This window comes from Falco rusticolus, chromosome 3 (genome assembly GCF_015220075.1).
Source record: "Falco rusticolus isolate bFalRus1 chromosome 3, bFalRus1.pri, whole genome shotgun sequence".
NCBI lineage: Eukaryota > Metazoa > Chordata > Aves > Falconiformes > Falconidae > Falco > Falco rusticolus.
Window position 1 is genome coordinate 111,560,508 of NC_051189.1, and position 23,220 is coordinate 111,583,727.

General features: G+C 44.1%; 1 protein-coding gene across 5 annotated transcripts in view; it reads right to left on the reverse strand.

The window, feature by feature from the left end:
• Window positions 1-23,220, reverse strand: part of DISP3 (dispatched RND transporter family member 3) — a 111,088-nt gene that overhangs the window by 84,969 nt on the left and 2,899 nt on the right. For all 5 annotated transcript variants that reach the window (XR_005103240.1, XM_037380750.1, XM_037380754.1 and 2 more), the window contains exon 3: window positions 18,246-18,354. Coding sequence is in view for 4 of the 5 variants with exons in the window: in XM_037380750.1 (XP_037236647.1) it covers window positions 18,246-18,284 (39 nt within the window). In the remaining variant the exon portion in view is untranslated. The remainder of the gene's footprint in view (window positions 1-18,245; window positions 18,355-23,220) is intronic.

The window sequence follows — 23,220 nt, forward strand, 5'->3', positions numbered from 1 at the left end:
CCCTTTCCACCACTGCACAGTCATCAAAGCCTTCTTCTGTAAAGGGCCTGCTCCACTGAAGCCAATGATAAACTCCTATTCAGTTCCTCTGGGTTTAGGAACAGGCCTAAATCAGCTTGAGGAATTGAGAAATATCTGAGATGTGCACTTGGACTACCCTACCTTGCACCTGCAAGATGCCAGGAATTGAACCATCAATTAATTAAAAGCTGTGTGAATATGGCCTGGAGATCCTCGTCTGGAAATGTAAGGCAGAAGTTTCCATTTTGCTTGGCACTTCTTTTCTAAAAGATGCTAAAGTATTTCTGTTAACCTGTGAATGTGTATCTCTGCTCTGAAAGAAGCTCAGAGGCAATTTAGTTTTACAGGAGTAGCTTTCTTTTGTAGACACATTTAAGACAACAGGAATACCACTCATCAAAGTCTTTCTGTTACTGTGTTAGCTCAAGCACAGCTGTCTACCAGCATACCATTCCTATCTTCAGCTTCTCTCCTAAACAATTATGTTTGTTGTCAGTCATTGATACTCTCAGTGTAAGCAGGGTCAAAAGGTAACCTGTGCTCAAGTAAGATTTTGGGGGTATATTTATAGGGAAGAATTTGCCCATGATGGCCAAAATCTGCAAGGAATGCTTTCCAGTGGCTTTCTTGCTAAAAACAATCTGTCAACACTTATCTAATCATCTCACCTGTAGTGCCTTCTATTTTAGCAAAACATCAAACTAGAGGATATTAAAGAAAATTTCTAGCTTTTTATAGCAAAAGATATTGAAGCTGTTTATGCAGGAAGTGTGTATCATTATATCCATTTTATAAACAGGAAAATGAAAGTACAGAGATATTAAACAACTTGCTTAAGGTATTAGAGCAGATTACTGGCCAAGTCAGAAACAAACTCAAGTGCCTCGAGTTTTGCTCCAATGCCCTGGATGACACCAGCTAAAAATCAGCTCATTCACTGCTGAACACCACCATTTCTCAGCTGAAACTGTGTGTTATGAGCACGGCATACCAACGTTACATGGCAATTTAGACAACTGTGACTTAGATGTTGTATCTAATTTGTGTCATCTAATCCAAAATCCTATCCCGTACACAGCTGGCAGACACCTGAATTCAGATTGGACAGGACAATAACATGAGCTGATCTCTAGCGAAGCCTGCTTCACCAAGTTGCTGGGGTTCCTAGTTTCCTCTCATCCATCCATCAGGGCTCCCAGCAACACAACAGCTCCCAGCCAGGGATGCATTAACCTGCCCCTGTGCTCAGTGAGCAGCAACGTTCAGAAAGCCCAGTCTGGAGAGGCAGGCAGGGGAGCAGCTGCACAAGGGACAGCAGACCGACAGGGCAAGCAGTTAGGACACGTATAGCAGCTGTGGCTTTAGTTTAGGGAAGAGCTGCAGCTGCACACCAGCTCGGCGTGGAGAGGTAGCAAAGCACTGATTAGATGGACTGAGGCAGAGACTGAGAATAGGCATGGTCTGGGGCAAAGACAGAAGCGACAGTGCTGGTGGCAAGGAGTGAAAAGAAAGGGCTGGCCTTGATCTCTGTGCTGTCTGAAGTGCCCCTATAGGAAAGCATCAGGATTAGAGGGTTAATAAAAGCACTGTGCCTTGTGGCCTACAGCTGCTGACTGAATTGATCCAGCTTTGCCCATAGTGACTTGCTGTGCAAGCACAAGGCATGCATGAAACATTGGTTCAACACTGCCCTAGAAGGCAGCATGCCAATTATTATATCTAGTGACGGCCGTGGCAGCCGCTCTTGTTCAAGAGGAGCAATGGCTGAAGGGGAAGCAAAGGAACTCATCACTGGGGAGCTAAATGAATCCAAATTGCATTTGCATTTCATTTATATTTAATAAGATAGTTATTGTTTGTTAATTACGTGCCAATTGATTACTGCAGCAACATATTTATTGAAGAGGAATAATTCAGCTGAAGATGCATATTCTACTCAACTAAATTGAATTAAGCAGATTCAAAGTGATGTAGTGTCATGGAGCATACATCTCCAGTTTGATACATGCACTTTAGAAAATTTTCTATAATCTGGAAGAAAAGCTGCTCTGTTTCACAGTAACCTGTGCTCAGAAGGAGTATCACCCACGAAGGACTTGTGTATAAGATACTGGAAGCCTGTGTATGAGCCTGCAGATCCTGAAAGCCACAAAGCTATGCTCTGCAAGGAGTCCTTGTAGTGCTGTACAGCAACATTAGCCAAGAAGAGACATATACAGAAACACAAATATGCAAACATAAAGAAATGGAATAATACACTCACTTCAAACATTGGAAGCTGAAATCATGAGAGCCATTGTCCCCATCCCATCCACTTTTCCAGTAAATAGCAAGCTCTCACTTCTGGAAGACTCTGCAGAGAGCTGAAAAAGCAGGAGGTCTGGCAAAGGTCACCCCTACAAAAGGTGAGGGAGAGGAAGAGTTTTCAGCTTGTGCCAGTTCTGGAAAAGAGATGTGGGGTATGTGGGGATGGGGGAAAATTAAATCCCATTTGATGAATATGAGAAACTAAATGATCCTCTTCATGATGGTCTTTGCACACAAGCAGCTGCAAATCAGAGGACTGCTCCAGCCGGGAAATGTCAATTGTATGGAAATGTCATCTTCATTGCAGAGCTCTCCTGGGGCTGCTGGAAACTGCAACTCAACTGCATTAATTTCCATCCCTCTTTCTCTATCTCACTTTCTCTTTTATTTTTCAATCTTTTAACCTTTATAAAAAAATTAAAAAACAACCATCTTTTCTGCATTCAGTAAAATTTTGTAGCTATAATTGTGCAGAAAGGTTAAAGGGTTTCAATTAGAAAGGTCACTCCAGGATCACTGTGCAGCTGGATTCACATGCTGCCTGCCATTTAGAAAGTTAAAGATAGCACTGAATAGCTTCCTGTGCTAGAGCTGACACCTCCAGCTTTTTCAGTCCCAATAAAAATAAACTTTCAGTCCTTACTTTTCAAGCAGTGCAAAGGCTCACAGACCTCAGGAGATTTTCAGCAGGGAAAACTGTAACAAGTTCAAATTGAAGACCAGATCAAGAGGAAGACAAGATGTACACAGCCAAAGGCAATTCCCAAAGGGAGGCCACTGCACTCTTTGGAGGTGAATGTCTCCAAACTGAGGAAACTGGTAATCTGGAGCTGATGACACCTCCAAAGCACTCACAACAGAGTTCACTTGTGGGCTTATCCAACATCACTCTCCAGGCTCCCATTTCCTGCTTCCTGCATTCTCCAGTTCTTCACCCCTACCCTAAACTCTAACTTGCTTCATAGGAAAGCAGACCAATGTATTCCCCAGTGCTGAAATGAGGGAGGAACAACAAGGTGCACAGGGGGTATGCCTGGTCAGGAGAGACGGATTACGTGAATTACAATTGATTTTCCACTGTTAATGAACCATGAAGTGCTTGTGATTGCATCTTGAAGAGATTTATAATTATTCATTGAATCTCAGAAGATAATTAAACTTCATTAAATACAGACATGACAAGCTTGCATAGTAAAGAAGAAAGCCTAGAGCAGGTTCCTGACAGAAGAGGGAGATACGGTGTTGGGAGAGGATAAGGAGAACCAGCAAAACCAAAAAGAGTTCTTCACTAAAAACAGTTTTTGTCCTAACAAGAAGCTGCTGCCCTCAATGCGTTTGTTCACCTTTTTCCTCTGGTTTTAAGAGTCCTTTGCTTTGTCTTTCACACATCATGATCACACCACCACCTTTGCCTGATGTTAAAGAGTGCCTTATGTAATTCACTTACTTTGTAACAGTTGCTGTGTGAAAATGTTAAGTGTTTTACAGCCAGTGGGGACAGGTCTTTTCGCATGTTTATTGAAGTGGCAGTGATGTACCAAACACAGATTGTGGAAGGAGATGGGGGGAGAAGCACCAGGAGGCTGTAGCAGGGGGATGAAGTTCATCACCACATGGATCAGAATTCCCAAACAGTTCAGCATCTGGGATATCAAGGGAGTGCTTCTCTCGTTCAAATACTCTGGCTTGTGTCCATGTGAAAATTTAGTCCATATAGTCCATATTCTAGAGATTTATTAGGATATATATAATGGGACACATACTACAGGCTATGTGGTATGTTCAATACTGGTGTAAATTATGTCCTAGTTGGGTACAAAGCATTTGACACCAGATAAGCAGAATCGAAGAATATTGCAGGAAAGAAACTTATTCATCAAAGAAGGAACACACTTGAGAAAGAAAAAGCTAACAATAACGTGCACTGCTGAGGATCAAAGGAATCTTGGCCAGCTAGCAGTGGTAACCAAAGCCGTCAAGCCAGAATAGCATTTGTTCAAAATTGTATTGCTGTGCTATTGGGAGCTGTCAGTGATTACAGTGCCCCAACTTAGGTAAATGTCTGCATCCACAGATGCAGTCAAAGTAACCACTTCTCAGAATACTGCATCTTCTGCTCTTGGTAAGCCAAAAAGACCCTGCTGTCTTAGCTTAAGGTGATCTCCCTGCTTTTTGCATTTACACTGAATTTCCTGAGATACATAGAATGAAGGACAGGTCCACTTGTTTTCTCCAGCCCTTTTTATAACACAATTGCCTGTCTAACAAGGGTCACCCAGCCTCAAGCTCAGCCAAACACAAGACTGTTGGGACACGGCTACTGCTGCAGAGCCAGTGGTTAGTGCTCACAAAGCAGGAATGGGGTGGATTTCCAGAAGTCAGCCTAGGAAAAGGACAGGAATCTCACACTTGCCCAGTATACTTCTTCCTCTCAAAGGGCTCTCTTTTCATTATTGCCCTCCTAGAACTGAACATCAAGAGTTTTGAATCCTGAGGCAATTTGATTTTATTAAGTATTGGAAACGTTGACACGAAGTTAAAAGGACCCAGAAAAGATGCTTCTCCCACCAGGCTGACATAACTTTGCTGAGCACACATGCTCTGCAGAGCACAGTGCATAAGGGATGAGACAATACAATTTTGCACTATTCTTCTGGCATGAACATCTCTTTCCTATCCACACCCAGGGGAACAACTCAGCCCTACAGCTACATCTCTCTCATCTCTCTTTCATCTTCTATTCCTGCCTGACATAACACCTCCTCTTTCCCTCGTCTCAGGTAGATTTTAGAAATATAGGTCTTCCCTAGTATAGGGTAACTTAAATCAAAATGTTGTAGCTATAGCATTTCACTACAGCAACACTGCCAGAGATTCACAGTATATACAGACCAGCACAGTAGTATGTATAGAAAAAATGAAGGATAAAGAGGCAGGCACACAAATGGAAATTAATCATCTGAGAGCTGTTACTTATTTTCTCCCCTAGACAAAGTCTTTGTACAAAGCCCAGAGTCTCTGGCACAAGGAGGAGGATTTGGGTGTATCAGGCCTGATTTCTAATTGGTACAGCTTAACTAGTGAAAACTCCCTTCATATAACTCCACCGGTTTAATCGTTCTGTGAGCCAATTCAGCTAAACTGCTTTAATAGAGGAGCAAACCTGTCTTGCTGAATATACCCAGAATACTTGCTCCAATTTAACCAAATGAATTTAAAATCAGTTTCAGAAAAACTGTGCAAAGCTTGTAGAGGGATTTCCGGTTCTTTCAGAGAAGAGAAATGCTGAACGGAGACTGTCTCCACCCAGGACCCTTCCTGTCTTGTTTTGCAATGAATCACACATCCCAGCTTTGCAATGAATGAGGTTTCCGAAGGCAGTGTTTACTCTGGCTCTCACCCCCACACTGTAGCACCATGTGTTTTACAGCATTGTCAAACATAATGATTCCTACCCTGGAGAGAAATTGGGTCCCGTTTTATATTTTATTGCCTCAGAAAGGACATTTTTTACTTTCCACAGTCCACAGTTGGCAGCAACAGCCCCATAAATCTTGCCAAATGGTTTTTGTTGATATATTGTCCAGCAAGAAGTCTGTGAGGCTGGGGCCAGCATAGAGTAAACAAGTTAATGGCCTCCTGATCCATGTCCGAAGAGGGAGCACAGCAGGGATAAGAAGTGCTGCAAAGTCACTGCAGACAAAGTTCAGCAGCTGGTGGGTGAGAGCACCAGGAGTTTGTTTCCCATGCTTCATCCAGAATAGCAGGCAAATTGCAATGCTTCCCAGCCCCCATGAAAGGGGGCCTTACACCAGAAAGCTCACCTAGTTATGCTGCCAACTCACTCTGCTCATCCTTGTATTGGCTGCAAGAGCTCCAGCTGGCTCTGACAGGGCATGACCAGGGGGAAACCTGCAGGAGCCCCAGTGCATGCCAGCAGAACTCATGGAAACCAGGATAAAGAAAATTGGAAGGAAGGGAAAAGCAAGAACACACTTGTGCTGGTGAGTGCATCTGCACAGGAGCAGATTTCACAGCTGAAGGGACAGAATGCAGTGGAGTGCACAGTGTGAACACAGAGGAATGAATACAGGGGGGAAGACAACTCCTTGTCCATAGGGAGGAAGCTTGGTGCAGTTGCTGTGCTTGTTCTCTGGTAGGAGGGTAAGCAATGAGAGATTGTTAGATGTAGCTGTGTGGATATGGTTGTAAGCAGTGCCTGTAAAGCAGATGAACACATCTGTAGATGCAATAACATGGTTTGGTACATGTGTTTCGAAATGTAAGTGGATAGTGTTGGAAGGAAAGCTGGTTGTTCTTGCACTATGGGAGTATCCAAGATTTGCATTGTATGTGTGTTAGTTGGCCCAGGGGTAGGGGTATATGTAGGTGACATGCTCTTGTGTATTAGCACATGTACATACTGCTACACACAGCTGTCCTTGAGGCAAGCCCTAATTTTGATTAGACTTGTCCTTTGCGGGTGATGACAGAGCCTCTGCCTGAGAAAGAGAGATGTTCAGCTTGATTCCTCTGGGCAGCTAATGAGCCACTTCCCTCCTCTCCATCTTTGTCCCCGTGCTCCTCCCTGAGCTCCAACAGCACTTTGCGTGTAATGAAGAGATAATGCCATAATGACTTAATATGTAACACTCAGCCCAGTCATAATGCCTTGGAACAACTAACTGCCACTGTGCAAGAGCTCTAGCAATTCAGCTGGTCGTGTCTAGTTAATGCAAAGCCCTGTATGCCTCTCTAGGCACAGGGCCCATTCAACGGACCTTCGTTGTGCAAAGCAGAACCACATCTTGCAGTGCCAGATGTCTCAAGTTTTACTGCCCCACACTTTTCCTGCAGCCATGGGGGAGGAATGCAGTCCTACAGACACAACCCGTACCAATCACCATGGTTGGCCGTGATTCCTTATGAGTTGAGAATTCTCCTGAGGCCTCAAGAATAAAAATACTGCTAACCCTGGCTAGAAGCGTAATGAACAGGAAGAAAGATTGATTGCTATGGCTGTAATTAAGTGAGAGGCTTTGATAGCCTCATAAGCTGCAAGAGCCAAACCAGAGTCCTGATGTGGAATTAGAGTGTCACGGCCTCCCTCCCTGCACCCTGCCACTTTCTCCTGTCAGGGACAGCACCTTAGGATTCTGAGCACGCAGCTGCCCTGCTCCAGGCTTTACAGGCTACAAGTCATTTTAAGGGGAAATGGAAGAAATGAGCTTCCCACAGATGAGCGTGATAGGAGGCTCAGGGACTGACTACATGTGAGAAGGAGCAGGAATTGGCACGCTGCCTCCCACCCTGTCCCTCACCTCCCACTCTGTGCCTCACCTGATTATAAGGTGTCTCTCCACATTAAGCATAGCACTGCATCCATTTATAGTCTGTGAACAGTGTCTCATATCCAGGGCAGGAGGGCATGGGGAGTGGGGGCGGAAGAAGCAGTGAATAATTATCCACCAAGGACTCGAATCCAATGAGATTTACACCCTTTCTCAGCCATAAACATCACTGAGAGCTCTAGAGATAAACACACTTGCTCAGTGGAGGCAAATGCTGCCTGCCAGCCTGCAGATGCTCAGCCTCCCCTGCATGCCAGTTCCCTAAGGATAACCCAATTCTCAAAGGGAATGCACTCTCTCCATCCCACTCCTCTTGCATTTGCACACAGAAGTGATATCGTCATTGGATATCTCATTCACAGTACGAGCGGTGTCTCGAGGGGGCCAAGATACGTGCTTTTCCCTTAGTGTAGTTAGCTGAGGCTAGTGCTCTGCCTGACAGCCCCCTCCATTTTGCAGCACAGCCACACCGGTATGTTCCCACACGATGGAAGAGGACACCACACCATCCCTCTCCCTCAGCTCCTCCCCTCAGCCCAGCTTGCCATATACAGTGCCTCTGTGCTGGAGTGTCTTCGTGTGACAACAGAAAACCAGGATCCTCACATACATGACACGTCCAGGCAGCCTGGCAAAGATCACCACCAGCAACCTCCTTCGTGAGCCTCTCTGCCCTTCCCCTAGGTCCAGTGTTCTGGCTCCAGCCATGTGCAGCCCTTTCAGCAGAGAGAGCCCTTTCTCTCTTGTGAGCTGTAACCCATATTTTTCCTGCAGCTCATAGGAAATACACAGGTCATGACAAACAGGATTTGTGCCAACCCTTGAACTTGCACTACACTCAGGATAAACTCAAGACAGAGCCTTTCCTATCCCTCTGAGTTCACACTCAGTCTCACACCACCATCAATGCACCTTCCCCTCCTCTTTTGCCTCAATCCCACCCAGAAGCAGAAAACTCCTCAGCCCACCCCACCCCTACCTCTTAGCACACAACTCCCTTCCCTCAGATTTGTCCATAGCTACTGTCCTCTATTCCACTACAACCTTTTTGCCTACTGTTTTGAGTATGTGCATGTTAAATGTTTTTTCTTCTTAGAAGTGATTCAAGAAATAACCAGGAACATCCTTCTACCACAAGTTCCACGAGAGGTGATAGCTCCTCACAATGAAGTGGGAGAACAAAGGAAACAAAAACTTCTTGATCCCGCTCCCAGCTCTGGCACTAGCATTTTCTGTAGATCTAGCTACTTCCTAGGGCTGCCTCAGTTTCCCCACTGTGACTGCCTCACAGAGACACTGTGAGACTTCGTCATCTGACATATACAAAAAACTGAGCTCTTCAGCTGAGAGGAGCTAGACAAAGACACAATCATATTCTGACACGATGCCTTTGAGCTTCCTAGTAACTAGACAACGGCTTAACTAGCAAGATCCTATTGTAACTGATGCCTGAGCCAGGCCAGGGGATTCGCCTGCATCATCTTAACTTCACAGTGCCTCTCCCCCAGTGTGTTTGCAGTACCTTCCCTTGACCAGAATGTCTGACCCCAGCGCAGCCCCACTTCAGTCTTTGTCCATCACAAGTCGCTGGCCTTGAAACTCAGAGCACCAGGGGTGACAGACATATCCGGAGAGTGACAGACTACCAGAGTCAGCAGAATGCAGCCTGTTGCCATAGAAATTCAAGCCTCCTTTTCAAGCATCTGTGCAGCTCAGGGGAATGTGGCCAGCTCCTACTGCGAAAAATCTTTGTAGAGTGTCCCATGGAGAGTTGGTTTTGTATCCCACAATTGCTCTTTGCTCCCCAGCCCAATTATGTGCTCTAGCAGGAAACGATGGACCACAGCATGGCTTGGGATGTATGACGTCAAGGTGCATTGTCTAACAGATGAACCTGCAACCAAGGACACTATTTTCTAGTATAAGAACTCTGCAGGAAAATTTCAGATTTTCTTTTAAATATTGGAAGAGATCCATTTTCACTGCTACGCTGCAGGGCAACACCAGGTGACGCCACTTAAAAGTATGTTTTTGGGAGATCTGCTTATCTGAACGTGCATAACTTAGATCTTGTCCACTACATAGACGGGCTTTTTTTGGAAGTTGACAAAGGAATTGACATAGGTGTGACATGCAAACAAATATGTAAAATAAAACCAAACGCTAGGACAGAGGGGTGCTGATGGAAAATTCCAGCAAACCAACCATCATTTTGGCTACAGCATATTTTGTAACTGCAAAAAAATGCAAGCAGAGCATGAGAGTTATTAACTATTTCTCTATCATTTCCAAGCTTCTGTCATGTGTGTGCATCAGCACTTGTGCACATGGGCAGCATTACACAGTATTATGACCAAGAATATTTCTTCACATGCATATGTTCAAGACATTGCAAATCAACTGTGTATACTGCATATATATTGTCATGGGCTCAAAGACAAACGTGCATGTATGCCTGCCACTGTGTCTATATATGCATGTGTAGTACTCATTAGGGTACAGACACGATGCTTGTGAAGAGAGATTACATTCCCTTCAAAGGTGTAGTCACTTACCAAAAAGTTTTGTCAAGTCTAATTACCTGAGCTGTTTTCTCCACAAAATTACTTTGCATCTCCAAGCTTACTTTCCCAATGGATCCTTTTGGTTCTTATGAAATAACAGGTATTTAAGTGAGGCTCCTGCTGCAGGAGCCAGGTAATGAGCACTAGGAGCATGCTTGGGCTTTCAAAGCTCCAGACAGCTTCATTAGCCAAACAAAGGCCACACATCCAGAGCTGTACAAAGAGGCAGGGGGTGTGATGTAGAAGAGCTCTAGCCTGAGACTGAAGACAACAGTTCTTCATTACATTATTGTACATGCAGCCCTCTGGGAGTGGCCAGCTGTTCAAGGAATTGTGATAATAAGCTCTCCAAGGATGCTGGCTTTGTGATGTTCAAAGCACAGACACTTGAGATCCTCCCCCAGCAAAAGCCCATGACAAAACACATTCAAGACTTTTCCTTTTAGGCTTCATTCCAGAAGCCCTGAAAGACACTTAGTAGCCTAGTTCAACATGCCTGGTTTCTCACGCAGTTTCTTACACCAGTTAAGCCACTGTCAAACACTGCTATACAGGATGACTGATGCCTTTTCATCATCAGTGGCCCAAAGCCCTCCCCAGAGGGCACTGCATGCAAGAGATACATCACTATTTGTTGAGGATACCCCCTGAAATCCATGGTTATGCTATAAAATTTTCCTGCCCAGCAGTTTGAAAAGTTCCTTCTGAACTCAGCCATGGAAATCTCTTACAATGCAAACAGCTTCCCCAAAGAAGAAAAAGATTTACTTCCCGCTTGTCTTTCCTGAAGTCTTTTTCCAGTGAATTTCAATGACGATAAACATGACAGGCACTGTAAAACCCAGCAAGTGCACTATTTCTTTTCCTCTTCCCACCATTGCCAGTATAAATATCACCTTGAGTCCTGGGGGCTAAGTGCCAAGTTAAAATATTGCTCTCTTTGGGCTCGGGATCTGGGTTCTCCAGAAATCACAATGTGATCTCTGTGATGGTAGGTGAGAAGGAGGGAGGGAGCGAGCTAGATCCAGGGACACCAACAGGAAATATTTTCACACTAAATTTCACCCCCCCTCCCATGAATTTCAATGAACAGTTATTATGATAAAGGGTCATCGTAAAGACAGATCATCCCATCCCACTCTCAAGAACATGTCTGCAGCTCTCAAGGCTGTATATCAGGGAATCTTGCTTGTTCTTCCTTTCCTCACTCCCACTCCTCTCTGCTGCAGTACTTTTCTGGGAAATCCCAGGGGAAATAATTCTGGAAGAGAGGCAAATTTATTCAAAAGCTGCATCAATGAACAATTTGTTTCACTGGGAGCCAGAATGAGACTTGGGCAGATGAGAACAGAGGCACTGAGCTGGGGGACAAGCAGCACTAAGGATAGTGCTCAGGATTCATGTGCAAGTCTCGGACCTGTGCACACCTGCTGTTAGGTGAGTGAATTGAGCTCTCAGGCTTCAGCTACATGGGTACAATTTTTTGTGTCAATGAAGACTTTTGGTCTGAGCTGAACTGCAGCAGGGGGAGTGGATTCATGCAGGACACCAAAGCCCTAGGCATCTCACACCCAGACACAGTGCCAGCCTGAGATGGAAGCCAGACAACATCGATCTTGACAAACAATAATTTCCATCCTGGAACCAGATGGAAATACAACAAAAATCTTCCTGAACCTAAACTCCCTGTCTAAAAAAATTCAACCTAGGTCAATCAATAGGTTTATTTGCAATAATTTTAAACCAATTCATTTTATGTCAACCTTTAAAAGATGTTATTTACTTTTTTTGGCAGATTAATTTCTTGTTTGAAAGCATAAATTCTAAATGTAAAAACAAATATAAATTTTTCAACAATTTATAAATGGTTTTGATTACCTTTTCCTGCAAATCAGGGCTTCTTTTCTCCATACTACCACTTTGCTATAGGAAGGGATTTGGGTTTCAAACCTCCATGCAAACCTTCCTGCAGTTATCAGAGGACGTGAATCTATGCGCACTCACTTTGTAGGCATCCAGGCAGGGTCACAATGATTTAATCTCATAATTTCCTCCCCCCACAGATCTTGGAGCTTGGGACCCTGCTCACAGGTTTTCATACAGTTAGGGCTAAGTACCCCTAAAGGACTGTGCAGTCTGTTGTACCACAACAGAGAAATTCCACGCAAGCAGTTTCTCTGTCGTGACTTTCCTGTTGGCATCCCAGACTCCAATCCAAACACCTGCATCTTTATAAAACTGCTTCAAGATTAACATGAACTCGTCTCCGGCCTCATTTTCCTCTTTTTCTCCCTGATTGTAAGGCCTTACCCATACGACAGCTTCATTACAAGTGACCTTCAGCGCTGGCTTTGTTGGGGAAGTGATTTAGAACCCAATTACTGAACTGTTTCTTTTACCTCCTCCCTCTTACTGAAGGCAGCAATAGCAGCACTGGAAAGGCCATCTGAAACAGCGGATTTTGAACACATGACAGAAGGGTAGACAGAAGAGAAAGCCATCCTCCACCACAGTCCAACATGAAGGGGCCAAACTGTTCTTGGAAAAATACCAAAACAATCATATAATTTATTCCAAGGGTACAGATGAGTCTGGTTTAGACAAGCCAGGAAACAGCTCTTAAGGAACGGGGGACTCTACAGAGAACAGACAGAGGCAGCTGGAAAAAACATGGGGCAGGTGGCTGCTTGGAAGACAGAATCACTCTGGCACATGGGCAAAGCAGAAGGGAGATGGCAATATGGGACTCGTTATGGGCTAGGTTAAATCTCATTGGAACCAGCGAGAAAAGCAGAGGTCTCTGATTCAGGCTAAATCAAAGAACAATTACATGTCTCTGCTTGGTACAAACTGAAGCAATGGAGGTTACAGCTCAAAACAGAGCTGCGAGTTTACTCTAGACTAATAGCTGGAGGGGTGCGTGCGTGCGTGTGTGTGCGCACATGCGTGTGTGTCAAAAAGACAGAGAGAATACAACAATAACCAGAACTGGAGCAGATCACCAAGAACAGTCAGAATAAGCAAGGGAAACCCGACAAAAAACACAGTGAGATGGTACTAGAAAAAAGGGTGATTAAAGACTCCTCTGCCTCCTAAGTGGCGCTAATAACCAGAGAGAGTTAAAAGCAGAGTAAATGGCGAAGCAGGAGTGGGGAGTCCCTGCTCTCATAGAGTGAAGTCTTTTCAAACATTATGGTGTAGCATGTTACAGGGTACACCAGCAGCAGGCCCTTGAATGAGTGTCCAAATCAAAGACCTGAAAAACTGGACCCGTTCATGAGGCTTTCACTCTCCTTTTCAGCAGTGGCATCCCCGTTACCCAATAGTTCCCGAGCAAGAGACAGGCACTTACAGAAGGAGCACGCTGAGATTTTTGGTGCTCAAGATGCAGAACTCCAGTTGACTCTCGTGGACTCTCAGTAACATCACCAAGCAAGCAGCAGTCAGTGACCTCAGGAACAGCTTAGAGCTTTGCAGAACTGAATTCTCAGCCTGGGGATTTCCAGTGCCTCATATGATCTGCTTGCTCTATGACGAACACATAACAGAGAATCTATGTGATTCTTAATCCATCTAGGCTCAGAAATGGAGGGTAGAGACACTGAACCATTCAGGGAATTAAACTGGTAGCAGGCTGTTTCACACAACCATTTCAGCACGGTGACTTACCAGTTGAGAAGAATTTAATTTACAAACGGGAAACATAAAAGGAAAGTCAAGATTCCAAGCAAAGCAATAACAGAAGAGCCCCGTAATGAGAGGCTCATACAAGAGGTGATTGGCTACAGGGAAATAGCAGGAAGAGATTAACTGCTGGCAATGAAGGGCTATTTCCAGCTGACATTTATCTCTGCCTTGGAATTCCCAGCTGGAGAAAAGAGGTGACAACAAACAGGACAAATTTACACTGGCCACTTTATGCAAATCTAACCTTTCCGCACCTGCCAGGTGGAGAGCATTTATTTACTTTCTGGCTGCCTGGCTAAATTGGCAGGAGTGAATCCAAACGGAATATGGAGAAGGTCAAAGGAATATGGCTCATGACTGTAATTTCAAGACCTGTTACAGGCATTAGAATTTTAATGTGGCAGTTGAGAGATATATACCCCAAGCAAATGAACTGGCAGAAGACATGTGCGTGTACCAGTGTATTCTTCCACATGAGCATTTAATCGCCCTCTGACAGGCAGATTCAGAGATGCTAATCCGTGTCGCAGTCCGTACCTGTATCTTGCTCATAAAGGACCTCATCAAATTCCTTAGTTCATGTATGAAGAGTGATTAACTTTGGACCAGACAGATCTGAGTTCAATTGCCTTTGTCACAATGACTTTTCAAGATGCAAAGACATGAAACTGAGCAGTAACTGTGAGATGTCTGGGGGTGACTTTGTCACAATTTTAAATAGAAAAATAGCACTTGTATATACACTATCAAATTAATGCGTTCATACTGCACTCTAACAAGTGAAAACAAATCCCTGCCACCTCAGAATAAGACTGTCTTTTTTTTGCATGCTAAATAATACGTCTTTACAATATATAGTCATGCTCAGCTTTTTACATTAAAAAGTCTCTGTCCATGTAAATAAAATGCAGACATCTCTTCACTAGAAAACAATACAAGAGCTCTTGGTACAAAAGACCCAAATATCTGGCTAAAAGTACAGGGCAAGACTTCAGATGGGCTGCCAGTGCCTTTGCACCATATTGAACAGTGGCCACAACACAAGAAATTAAAACCAGTGCCCTAAAAGTAAAAATGCTCCGACATCTCTGGTCTTCCAGGTCAAGAATGCAGTTGCACAGCCCTGCTAACAGCGTGCTCCGGAGGCACTAGCTGCTTCCTAGAGCCTGCTAGGGCACCACTTCAGTCTAGGCACAAAGGATAACGTTACATTTTCCAGCTCAGTTCGTATTAGCCCACATGGCATCCTCCAAAATCCCATGGGCACTAGCAAGCAGCTGCATGGTGCTTGGTTGCCGGCTGGGGTCAAACCACAACATACAGTCAGCATAAAGCCTGGCTTGTTAAACACTATTAACAATTCAGAATCCTACTGACAAATGCCTTCAAGGGATTCATTTCTAGAAAGTACTCAGATCTCCCTGCCTCTTTATGGTATCAGTGTCTGGGCACCCAAGATAAACAGATACATATGGGCAAGAGGGATGCTGACTTCTTTAAGTCCCTTGAATTCAAACCTAAGTTGGACACTTTATAACTCAGATTATCGGATTGGCTTATCGAACAGGATACTTTTATAAATAGGTGCTCTCTTCTGCCTTCTGGCTCCTGAGTCTTCAGGTTGCACCAGTGTCAAATGTTCAAGCTTTGCACTGTAACTGAAAGAATTGGCTTCTGATCACAACAAAATATCTTGTGGCATCTTGTTCCTCTAGGATCCCCAGGGTTGAAAAAAGAAGACGAAATAATGCTAAGTTCACAGTAAATACCATGGAAATGGACAACATTTGAACAAAATCACTGGTTCCTCAACTGATTCCCCACCCCACATGGCAACATTAGGACCAAACGCACCAGTGTCACACCTAAGGGCCTTGTGCAGGCAAAGCTGACAGGTTCCCAACACTGCCTCCTATAAAACCTAGGTTTCTTTCAGCATCTGTTATCCAGTCCAATTTTGCTTAGTATGCAAGAACTGACAACAGCCTGAGGTGATCTGGCTGCAGGGCACACCAGGGGCATTTTTCTGAACCAGGCACGCCCTCACATTGCCCCTGCCCCACATCTCTGGTTGGTGAGTTTTTTGCAAGGACGAGGAGGAAAAAGAGAAAGGCTTTATGAAGGGTCAGAGAAAAAAGGCAAAGAAAGAAAAATCCCATAGGATAAAAGAGATGAGAAATTTAAGGTAGTTTTAAAGCAGTTAGTGAAGTCAAGAGCCCAAACTGACCTGAAGTCACAGCAGTGAGAAAGCAAATGGACTTTTTAAGGACTTAGGCTGAGATTTTCAAAGCCTTCTCAACAACTTGGATTTCATTTCCATTTATTTTATTGGATTGTTACGAAGAAAATCCTGTGGGCTGCTCTGATTCTGGAGGTCTGAATTTGGGAGAGGAGCTAGACTTTGTTTTATTTTTTATTTTTTATATACAGATCTATATAAAGAATCAGCAAAACCAGCCAATCATTTCCATCAGAGAGCCTGAAGGGTCAAGAATTGCAAGCTACAGAGGAATCATTGCAGGGTATAAAAGGGAGTTACAAAGAGACTCCAGAACAGCAGAAGGGTTACTGACATTCATGGTCTTGTGGCTCCTATTGCTTTCCCCTCCTTTTTACCATAACATAAACAGGGTTACATCAGTTTTCCCCTAACTTACCAGACCCCCTGCAGCACCGGGTGGAAACAATGGAGGATTCTACTGTCCTAAGAATCTTCCATCCCATCCTTCCACATCATTATTTCATTACCTGACAACACCTTTATCTGTTCCACAGTGTGAGGCTCTGGAGGCAGTATCCAGCTTCAGAAACACTGCACAGAGCAGGACTGGCAGCTCTACCACGAGACTACATGCTGAGAACTGTCTGTCACATAAGACCATAGCATTTTGTAGGATTTCTCATATTTCATAAGCTCATGGACTTCCTCCACCCCAATTCCAGGCAAAAGAAAAAGCCCACCCCTATGAGCCATGTAGGTTGTTTCCCTTTTCAGTAGGAAACAGTAGGAGTAGAAATTAGTTTCTTCTGTTTTCCAGCTCTCGTGAACTCTAGGTTAGAGAAGACTTGGGGCTTCAGTTCTGTCAGACTATTGACTGCGCAGCAGGTAAAGAAAGCAGTAAGTGAAAAGTAATTGATAGCAGCAGGTAGCTCCAATAAGTTTCTTAATCAATACAATTTATAGCAGAGACAGCTCTAAACACTGAAGCAGGGAAGCCCAGCTTAATATGTTTATAACCTTTCTCATTTCATTTTGTTCATTTTTCCTTCCCTACTTCTTTCAGCAGTGTTCTGTTGAGAACTAATTTCGCCATGGACATAACAAGCTCATGCTTCATTCACCATTATCTTAGAAACTCCTTGTAAATTGAATTACCTGTATGGCAAAGGGGAACTGCCCTAGTTCTGCAGGACAGGATGGAGCTCAGACACATGGCCTTGTTCTTAGCAGAAAGCAGTGTTGTTTTTTTCTGTTATTGAATTTAAATTGAGGATAATGAGTGGGAAGCAAATAAAAAAGATCCCCTCCCCAGAACAGTGATAGAGAGGAAACAGCCATTAAACCAAAGGGTTTTCATCAATAACTGGTTCCTTAATCTCCCAGGTGTTGAGAGGGGAGGATGACTTTAGCATTTATGATGTCAGGGGACTGTACATGGATTTCCGACACATATATTGTGTAGCTTTTCTTGCCTTTATTTCCCCACTCATAAATGAGAGATAAAACACATCATTCCCTCGCAGTGGAGAGTTTATTTACCTCACACACATTGAGATCATGCAACAGAAAGTATGTATTATTAAAAGATGTACTCTCTCTGTGCTAAGAAACACCACTCGCAACTGTTCTAACAGGTGACATAAAATAAATCAAGCAATTATGGCTTTCTGAAAATGACCAAAGAGCGCATCAAGAAAGATGGGAGACCTTTCCAAGTTTTCCTGATGGATCCAAATTTAAATAGTTTACTGCTCAGAAATAAACATTTCAGCTGCCTATGCCAAGGACCTTTCAGATATCCTGCCAGTACTGTTACTGCATAGACACACACTCATAGCTCTGAATTCTGACAGTCTCTTCTGTTATGGTTTTTGTGTGTGTGTGTTAATGAACATGGTAAGAGCAGCCTCAGGGAGACACATTTGAAAGGTTGGTAGGCAAGGGTAGCTCTAGGTGTTATAAAAGTGTTACTGACATTTTTGCACAGACAGATTAGGACACAGTGAGGAATCGACTGACATTTTCCCCATGGCACAGCACAAAATAAACCACCATGAAATCCCAGAAACACGTGTTATGTGTTGTATCTCCTACCTGAAAGCCACAGGAATATACAGAAGTCCTTTTCCTCATCCTTCTCCAGTATATATGGGTACAGAATCTTTCCCCTTCTCAGCAACTTCTGCTTCCCAATATTATTCCTCTGGAAAAAGATGAGCATTAAATTGGTTATGTGGAGAAAGTAGATACAGAGGAATTTTCTTTGTATCAAGAGTGTTTTTCTTCCTCCTTGTTAGCTGAGATGGGAAATGGAAAAGCTGATTTTCAGCTTGTTCAAAACTTTTCACAGAATCATGGTAAATATATTTCCACACACAGACAAACAAAACCATGTTTTAACCTGAAAACGTCTGGTTTGGTAAATATAAAAAGCTATTATTCCAGATAACCAGATGGAGAATACTATGTAATCATGAGAAGTCCCAATTTGTCAATTACCAACATTTTTCAGGAAAGTTTTAATTAAAGGCCATTTTCCAGTGAGTGAAAAATCCACACTTTTCAACAAAATGCTAAAAATACCGAGAGTCTTGAGTGAAGTTTTTGGCAAGATGAGTAAACCTCAGTAGAAAGCCTGTTCCATGGGAGATGTCTAATTCTGCTCCAATGACTCAGCAGCCTCAGACATACTTCCAAGCTGCTAGATGATCTTCCAGGGCTATTATATAAACTTCTTCTTCAGGAACCCTTTTACTATATAAGACAGTTTAGGAAAAAATACAGCCAAAGCTTCAGTCAGTTCCAACTGGGGAATCCAAAACAAGGACATCAGAATTTAAGGTATCAGAAAGTGTCACTTGTCATGATACACAGACTGGGAATTAGCAAGAAGGCAACCTCTAAAAAGCCAGATTCTCTGCTCCTGCAGGATAGAGAGAAGTACACTTGTGGTTAGATGATTGCTTCTGAAGCTCTTTCAGAAGAGGTCACCTCAGTCTTTTTTTCTCTGAGAACCATGGCCGCCTTGAGCTCACTGTGAGGAGGTTTTCTTTGTGGAGGGGGTAACTTTCATGGGACAGGTATTCTTAGGGGAATAAAAGCAAGAAGCCTTTGGTGAGGACCTTAGAGAGTAGTTACAATTCCCCCATGTGCAAAGATCCAGTGCAGAAAGGCCTACATACACTCAAAGCTGCCTTGACAAGCCCTCAGGAGGATGCTGAGAAACTCTTGAGCCTGCTCCTAAACCTTGAGCCGGGAGATTTGTCTTCTTCCCTGGGAGCAGTGCAGAAGTGCTATGTCAGCCACTGCAGAGCTGCAGAAGGTCCTGCGACCCTGGTGGGGAGCTGTCCATACTTCATGCTATATATCAGAACAGAAGTCTTCAAGTAATGTCCAGCTGCAGCAATGCCACGAAGAGATACTGTATTAGGGAGACAATTTCCCTTTCTGTTTAAGGCATTTTAAGTGAATGAGTAATTCATCCTGAATGACTTTGAGCCGAGGCGACTATCCATGTTACCACCCCATTATACATTCCATAAAAAGAGGTGACAGTAATTTATCTCTCTGCTCTTGCCGGGTGGGCTGATGGGGGGATAAATATGCTGCCACCAAACTGGAGCGATGAATCATCCCTCAGAGGAAACAATGATGCTTTTTACTGATATGGCATTTAAGGCTTCCCAGTGGGAGCTGTAGGGAGAGGGACATCAGCCTAAGGCTTCAGGAAAAGAGGGAATACCACGGGCAATGGAGGGCTCAGTTCTCTTTCATCCACACAGGATTACCCAGCAAAGGCATCCGAGCAGAAGAGCCTTTCTCCTGAAAGCAGTGGAGTCTGAAAAGATCACGTGCTTATGTTGCTGTTCGGAGAAAAGGAAAGCAACTATTAAGTTTTATTCTGCTTTATTATTGACTGAACAGTGGGGTTAGGCTGGAGGAGAGGAGCTCCATTAGAAATTCCCCAGAATCACGCTCCTTTCTTGTATAATAAGCTGCATAGCACATGCCAGTTGTTCAGCTGGGAAATGTGAGTGAGAAAGATCTGTCCTGGGAATTAAAGCACAGGTTTACTTAAAGGAGAGGGGACTGCACGGGGGTGCTGCCCAGGCTAGAGGGAAAGCCCACTCCCCTGTCCTTTACACCTATGCCCACTTAGGCAAACCCGAGCCTTGCACAGGAGGGGATCATTAGCTCTGCCAACATGAGGCTTTTAGGATAATCTGAAATCACCAAGGGTGGATCAATTAGGGCCAAGTCTGAGGAGTGAGGGCTTCCTTTCCTTAAACAACTCTATGTCCTGCTATTCCTGCAGTCCATTATGGGGTTACCCCATATGTTTATGGCCATATAGAGAGCTGCTGCCAAGCTACACCAAGCCGAAGGCAGTCAAGTGCTTGATCTTCGTGCCCACAAGCTACACACCCTGGCTGAAAGTTTTCTCCCCTTGCTGCAATCCCTCTGCATGTACTCCTACCTCTGCCCTCAAAAATACATATACCTCATGCTATCCCAGAAGTCCTCTGCAGCCAGATGCACCCACAAGCGCTGGAGCAAATGAAACATTTTCTTGTGAACATATTGTGCTGTGCACATCCACGCCTTTATTGCCTTCACGTGCACACTTTGTTTTGCTACCTCTGTCCTCCCCACTGCTCCTGGCCTGCAAGGGGCTGATACAGCATGTAAATGTGCTACAAAGACACATCCTCCCCACCCCCGTGCTGGCTGTGGGGAACATAAAATACAGCAGAGATTGCTGCTATTTTATTATTTATGAAGCTTTGGTTATTTCGTATATAAATAATCCATGACTGCAAAGTGTTGCTGGCACTGTAATTGAATATTCATGAGGTATTTTTGTTGAGAATTTTCACCATCATTTGAAACCCAGACACAAAAATAAAAATCATCACAATAAAAGTTTCATCTGTCATTTCACAGTTTCAGCCTCTGAGAAACAAACCCTCTCTTCCACCCTGAGGATTTTCTGTGTGGGGGACGAGGAAAAAAACAGTAGGGTTAATCTGGAAGGCAGGTTCATGCTGTATTGGAAAGAAGCAGGGACGTCTTGCATATAGCTCTGCCTACTGTCTCTTTTAACATTGTCAGGATGCTTCATCTGGGGATGTATGCTGTCTGCATGGCGTACATGTGAATTCTCTCACTCCCTCCTAGAAATATTTCTCTTTTCAGGTTTAATCCTGGCCAGAACCTTGACAGAAGCATCCAAGTGGGATCACTCAGCATGGAAAATGGAAGCATGTTGCTGCCACCCTGTGGAAAATGGTGGCCCCCAATTGTTGGGGACCACTCAAGGTTCACAAAGCTACAGCTGGTATGGTGGTTAAAGTGATTTGTGAAGCTGTCATTACCCTGATGAGACCCAGGGGTAAAGAAACAGGGGAATTTCTATTAAACAATTGTAGGATTTTCAATGAAGATATTTGGGCACTTTCAGGAATGATTGATGGTGTCTGTGTTATACCCATGGTGCACAGGGGGCACATGCATCAAGAGGATGAAGTACTACTGCTGCAGAGGCTCCCAAGGACAGCTTTGGCAAATTCCTGGACACATGCAATGACCAAGCATCTCTTACATCCTGGGATAGTCCAATGTGCAGCTTCACCTGCTTGCCTTGCTGGGATTCCCCTTTTTTTCCTCCTAAAACTCTCTTCACTGCGCCCTTCAGTTCCTCCAACTCCATACAAAAAAAGGCCAAGGAGGACTAACCAAGATAGCAGTGCTACCCAAATATGCCCTTCGCCTTCTTTCTATCCACAACTTCTGTGAGGAGGCTCTGCAGCTGCCTGAACGTGCATCACCCTGGCCTCCTTATCATCCACTGTCCCAGTTCTCCTCTACAACTTCTTCAGACCACAGCTCCTTCCTTTTCAGTTTTGTGAAGCACTGGATGCACAGAAAGGAAACAGCAGTAGGAGGAACAGCATGTTCCCAGCCCTTCTAACACAGCCTCCTTAAACCCAGACGGACATATGAGAGCCTGGCAGTCACATCTGAGATCCACAACCACCCCAATCTGCCACTGTCCACATGCAAGTGGTATACGTGGAGCTATGTCACACCAGCACATCGCAAATGGGGCCAGAGCTCTCAGAGCACCTAGCCTTCCAAGAGTGATTTATGGGCCCTGTCAATCCAGCAGACTGAACTGCAGAGACAGCTGGAGCGTGCAGCAAAGAGAGCAGCAATCCATCACCACTGGGTAGGAGTCACCCAGGAATCCATCAAGAGCTTCATCATGGTGACATCTTTTCAGAGGCAGAAAGTGAAACAAAGGAAAATGATGGAGATAGAGTGAGCCTAGAGTGGAAAATCCACGCAGGATTTCTCAGAACTTCAGAATTACAGAAGTAAAACAAGATGAAAGACATGAAAAATATTTTTTGTGTTTGTAGTGACAACTTACAAACTACAATGCCTCACATAGCTGAGCAGGGCTTTCTGGTGTCAGCCATACCAGCAGCAACCAGAAATTGCTTTCCCATTTGCTAGTTAGAGTTTTGTGGTAGGTTTTAATCACTTCCAGGTATGATGACTGGATAGTTTTGATGGCAAGGGCATTTTATTGTTAGGGAACTGCCACTGGCAGAAGAAATCAACCCCAGCTCCACTACAGAGGAGAGAGGTGATGCCCTGTACTTGAAGAAATATAAAGCAAACTGCAGCATTTCACTATATGGCACTAGTTCATATTCTAACTTAGAGGTGACTCCTCAGCAGGAGCCAACCTGCTCCTCTGAAAAGGCCAGGCACATAGATACACGTACCCACCCCAGACCAACAAGCACGTAGGCATGTACCAAGCCACAAGACACACAAGATACTTCCACAAGGCCCATATATACGCACAAGTCCAGAAAAATATATGTATAACAGCTTAGCACACACAAAGGAAAGGGGCGCACACTGAGATGTAAGCGTGTTTGGAATCTGTAAGTATGGCAGGAATATAGAAAGTAAACTCAAAAGATGCACAGAGACACGCACTCCCCTGTGCAGTGTCACGATGAATACAAGAGCATATGTTGTCTGTCTTTGACCT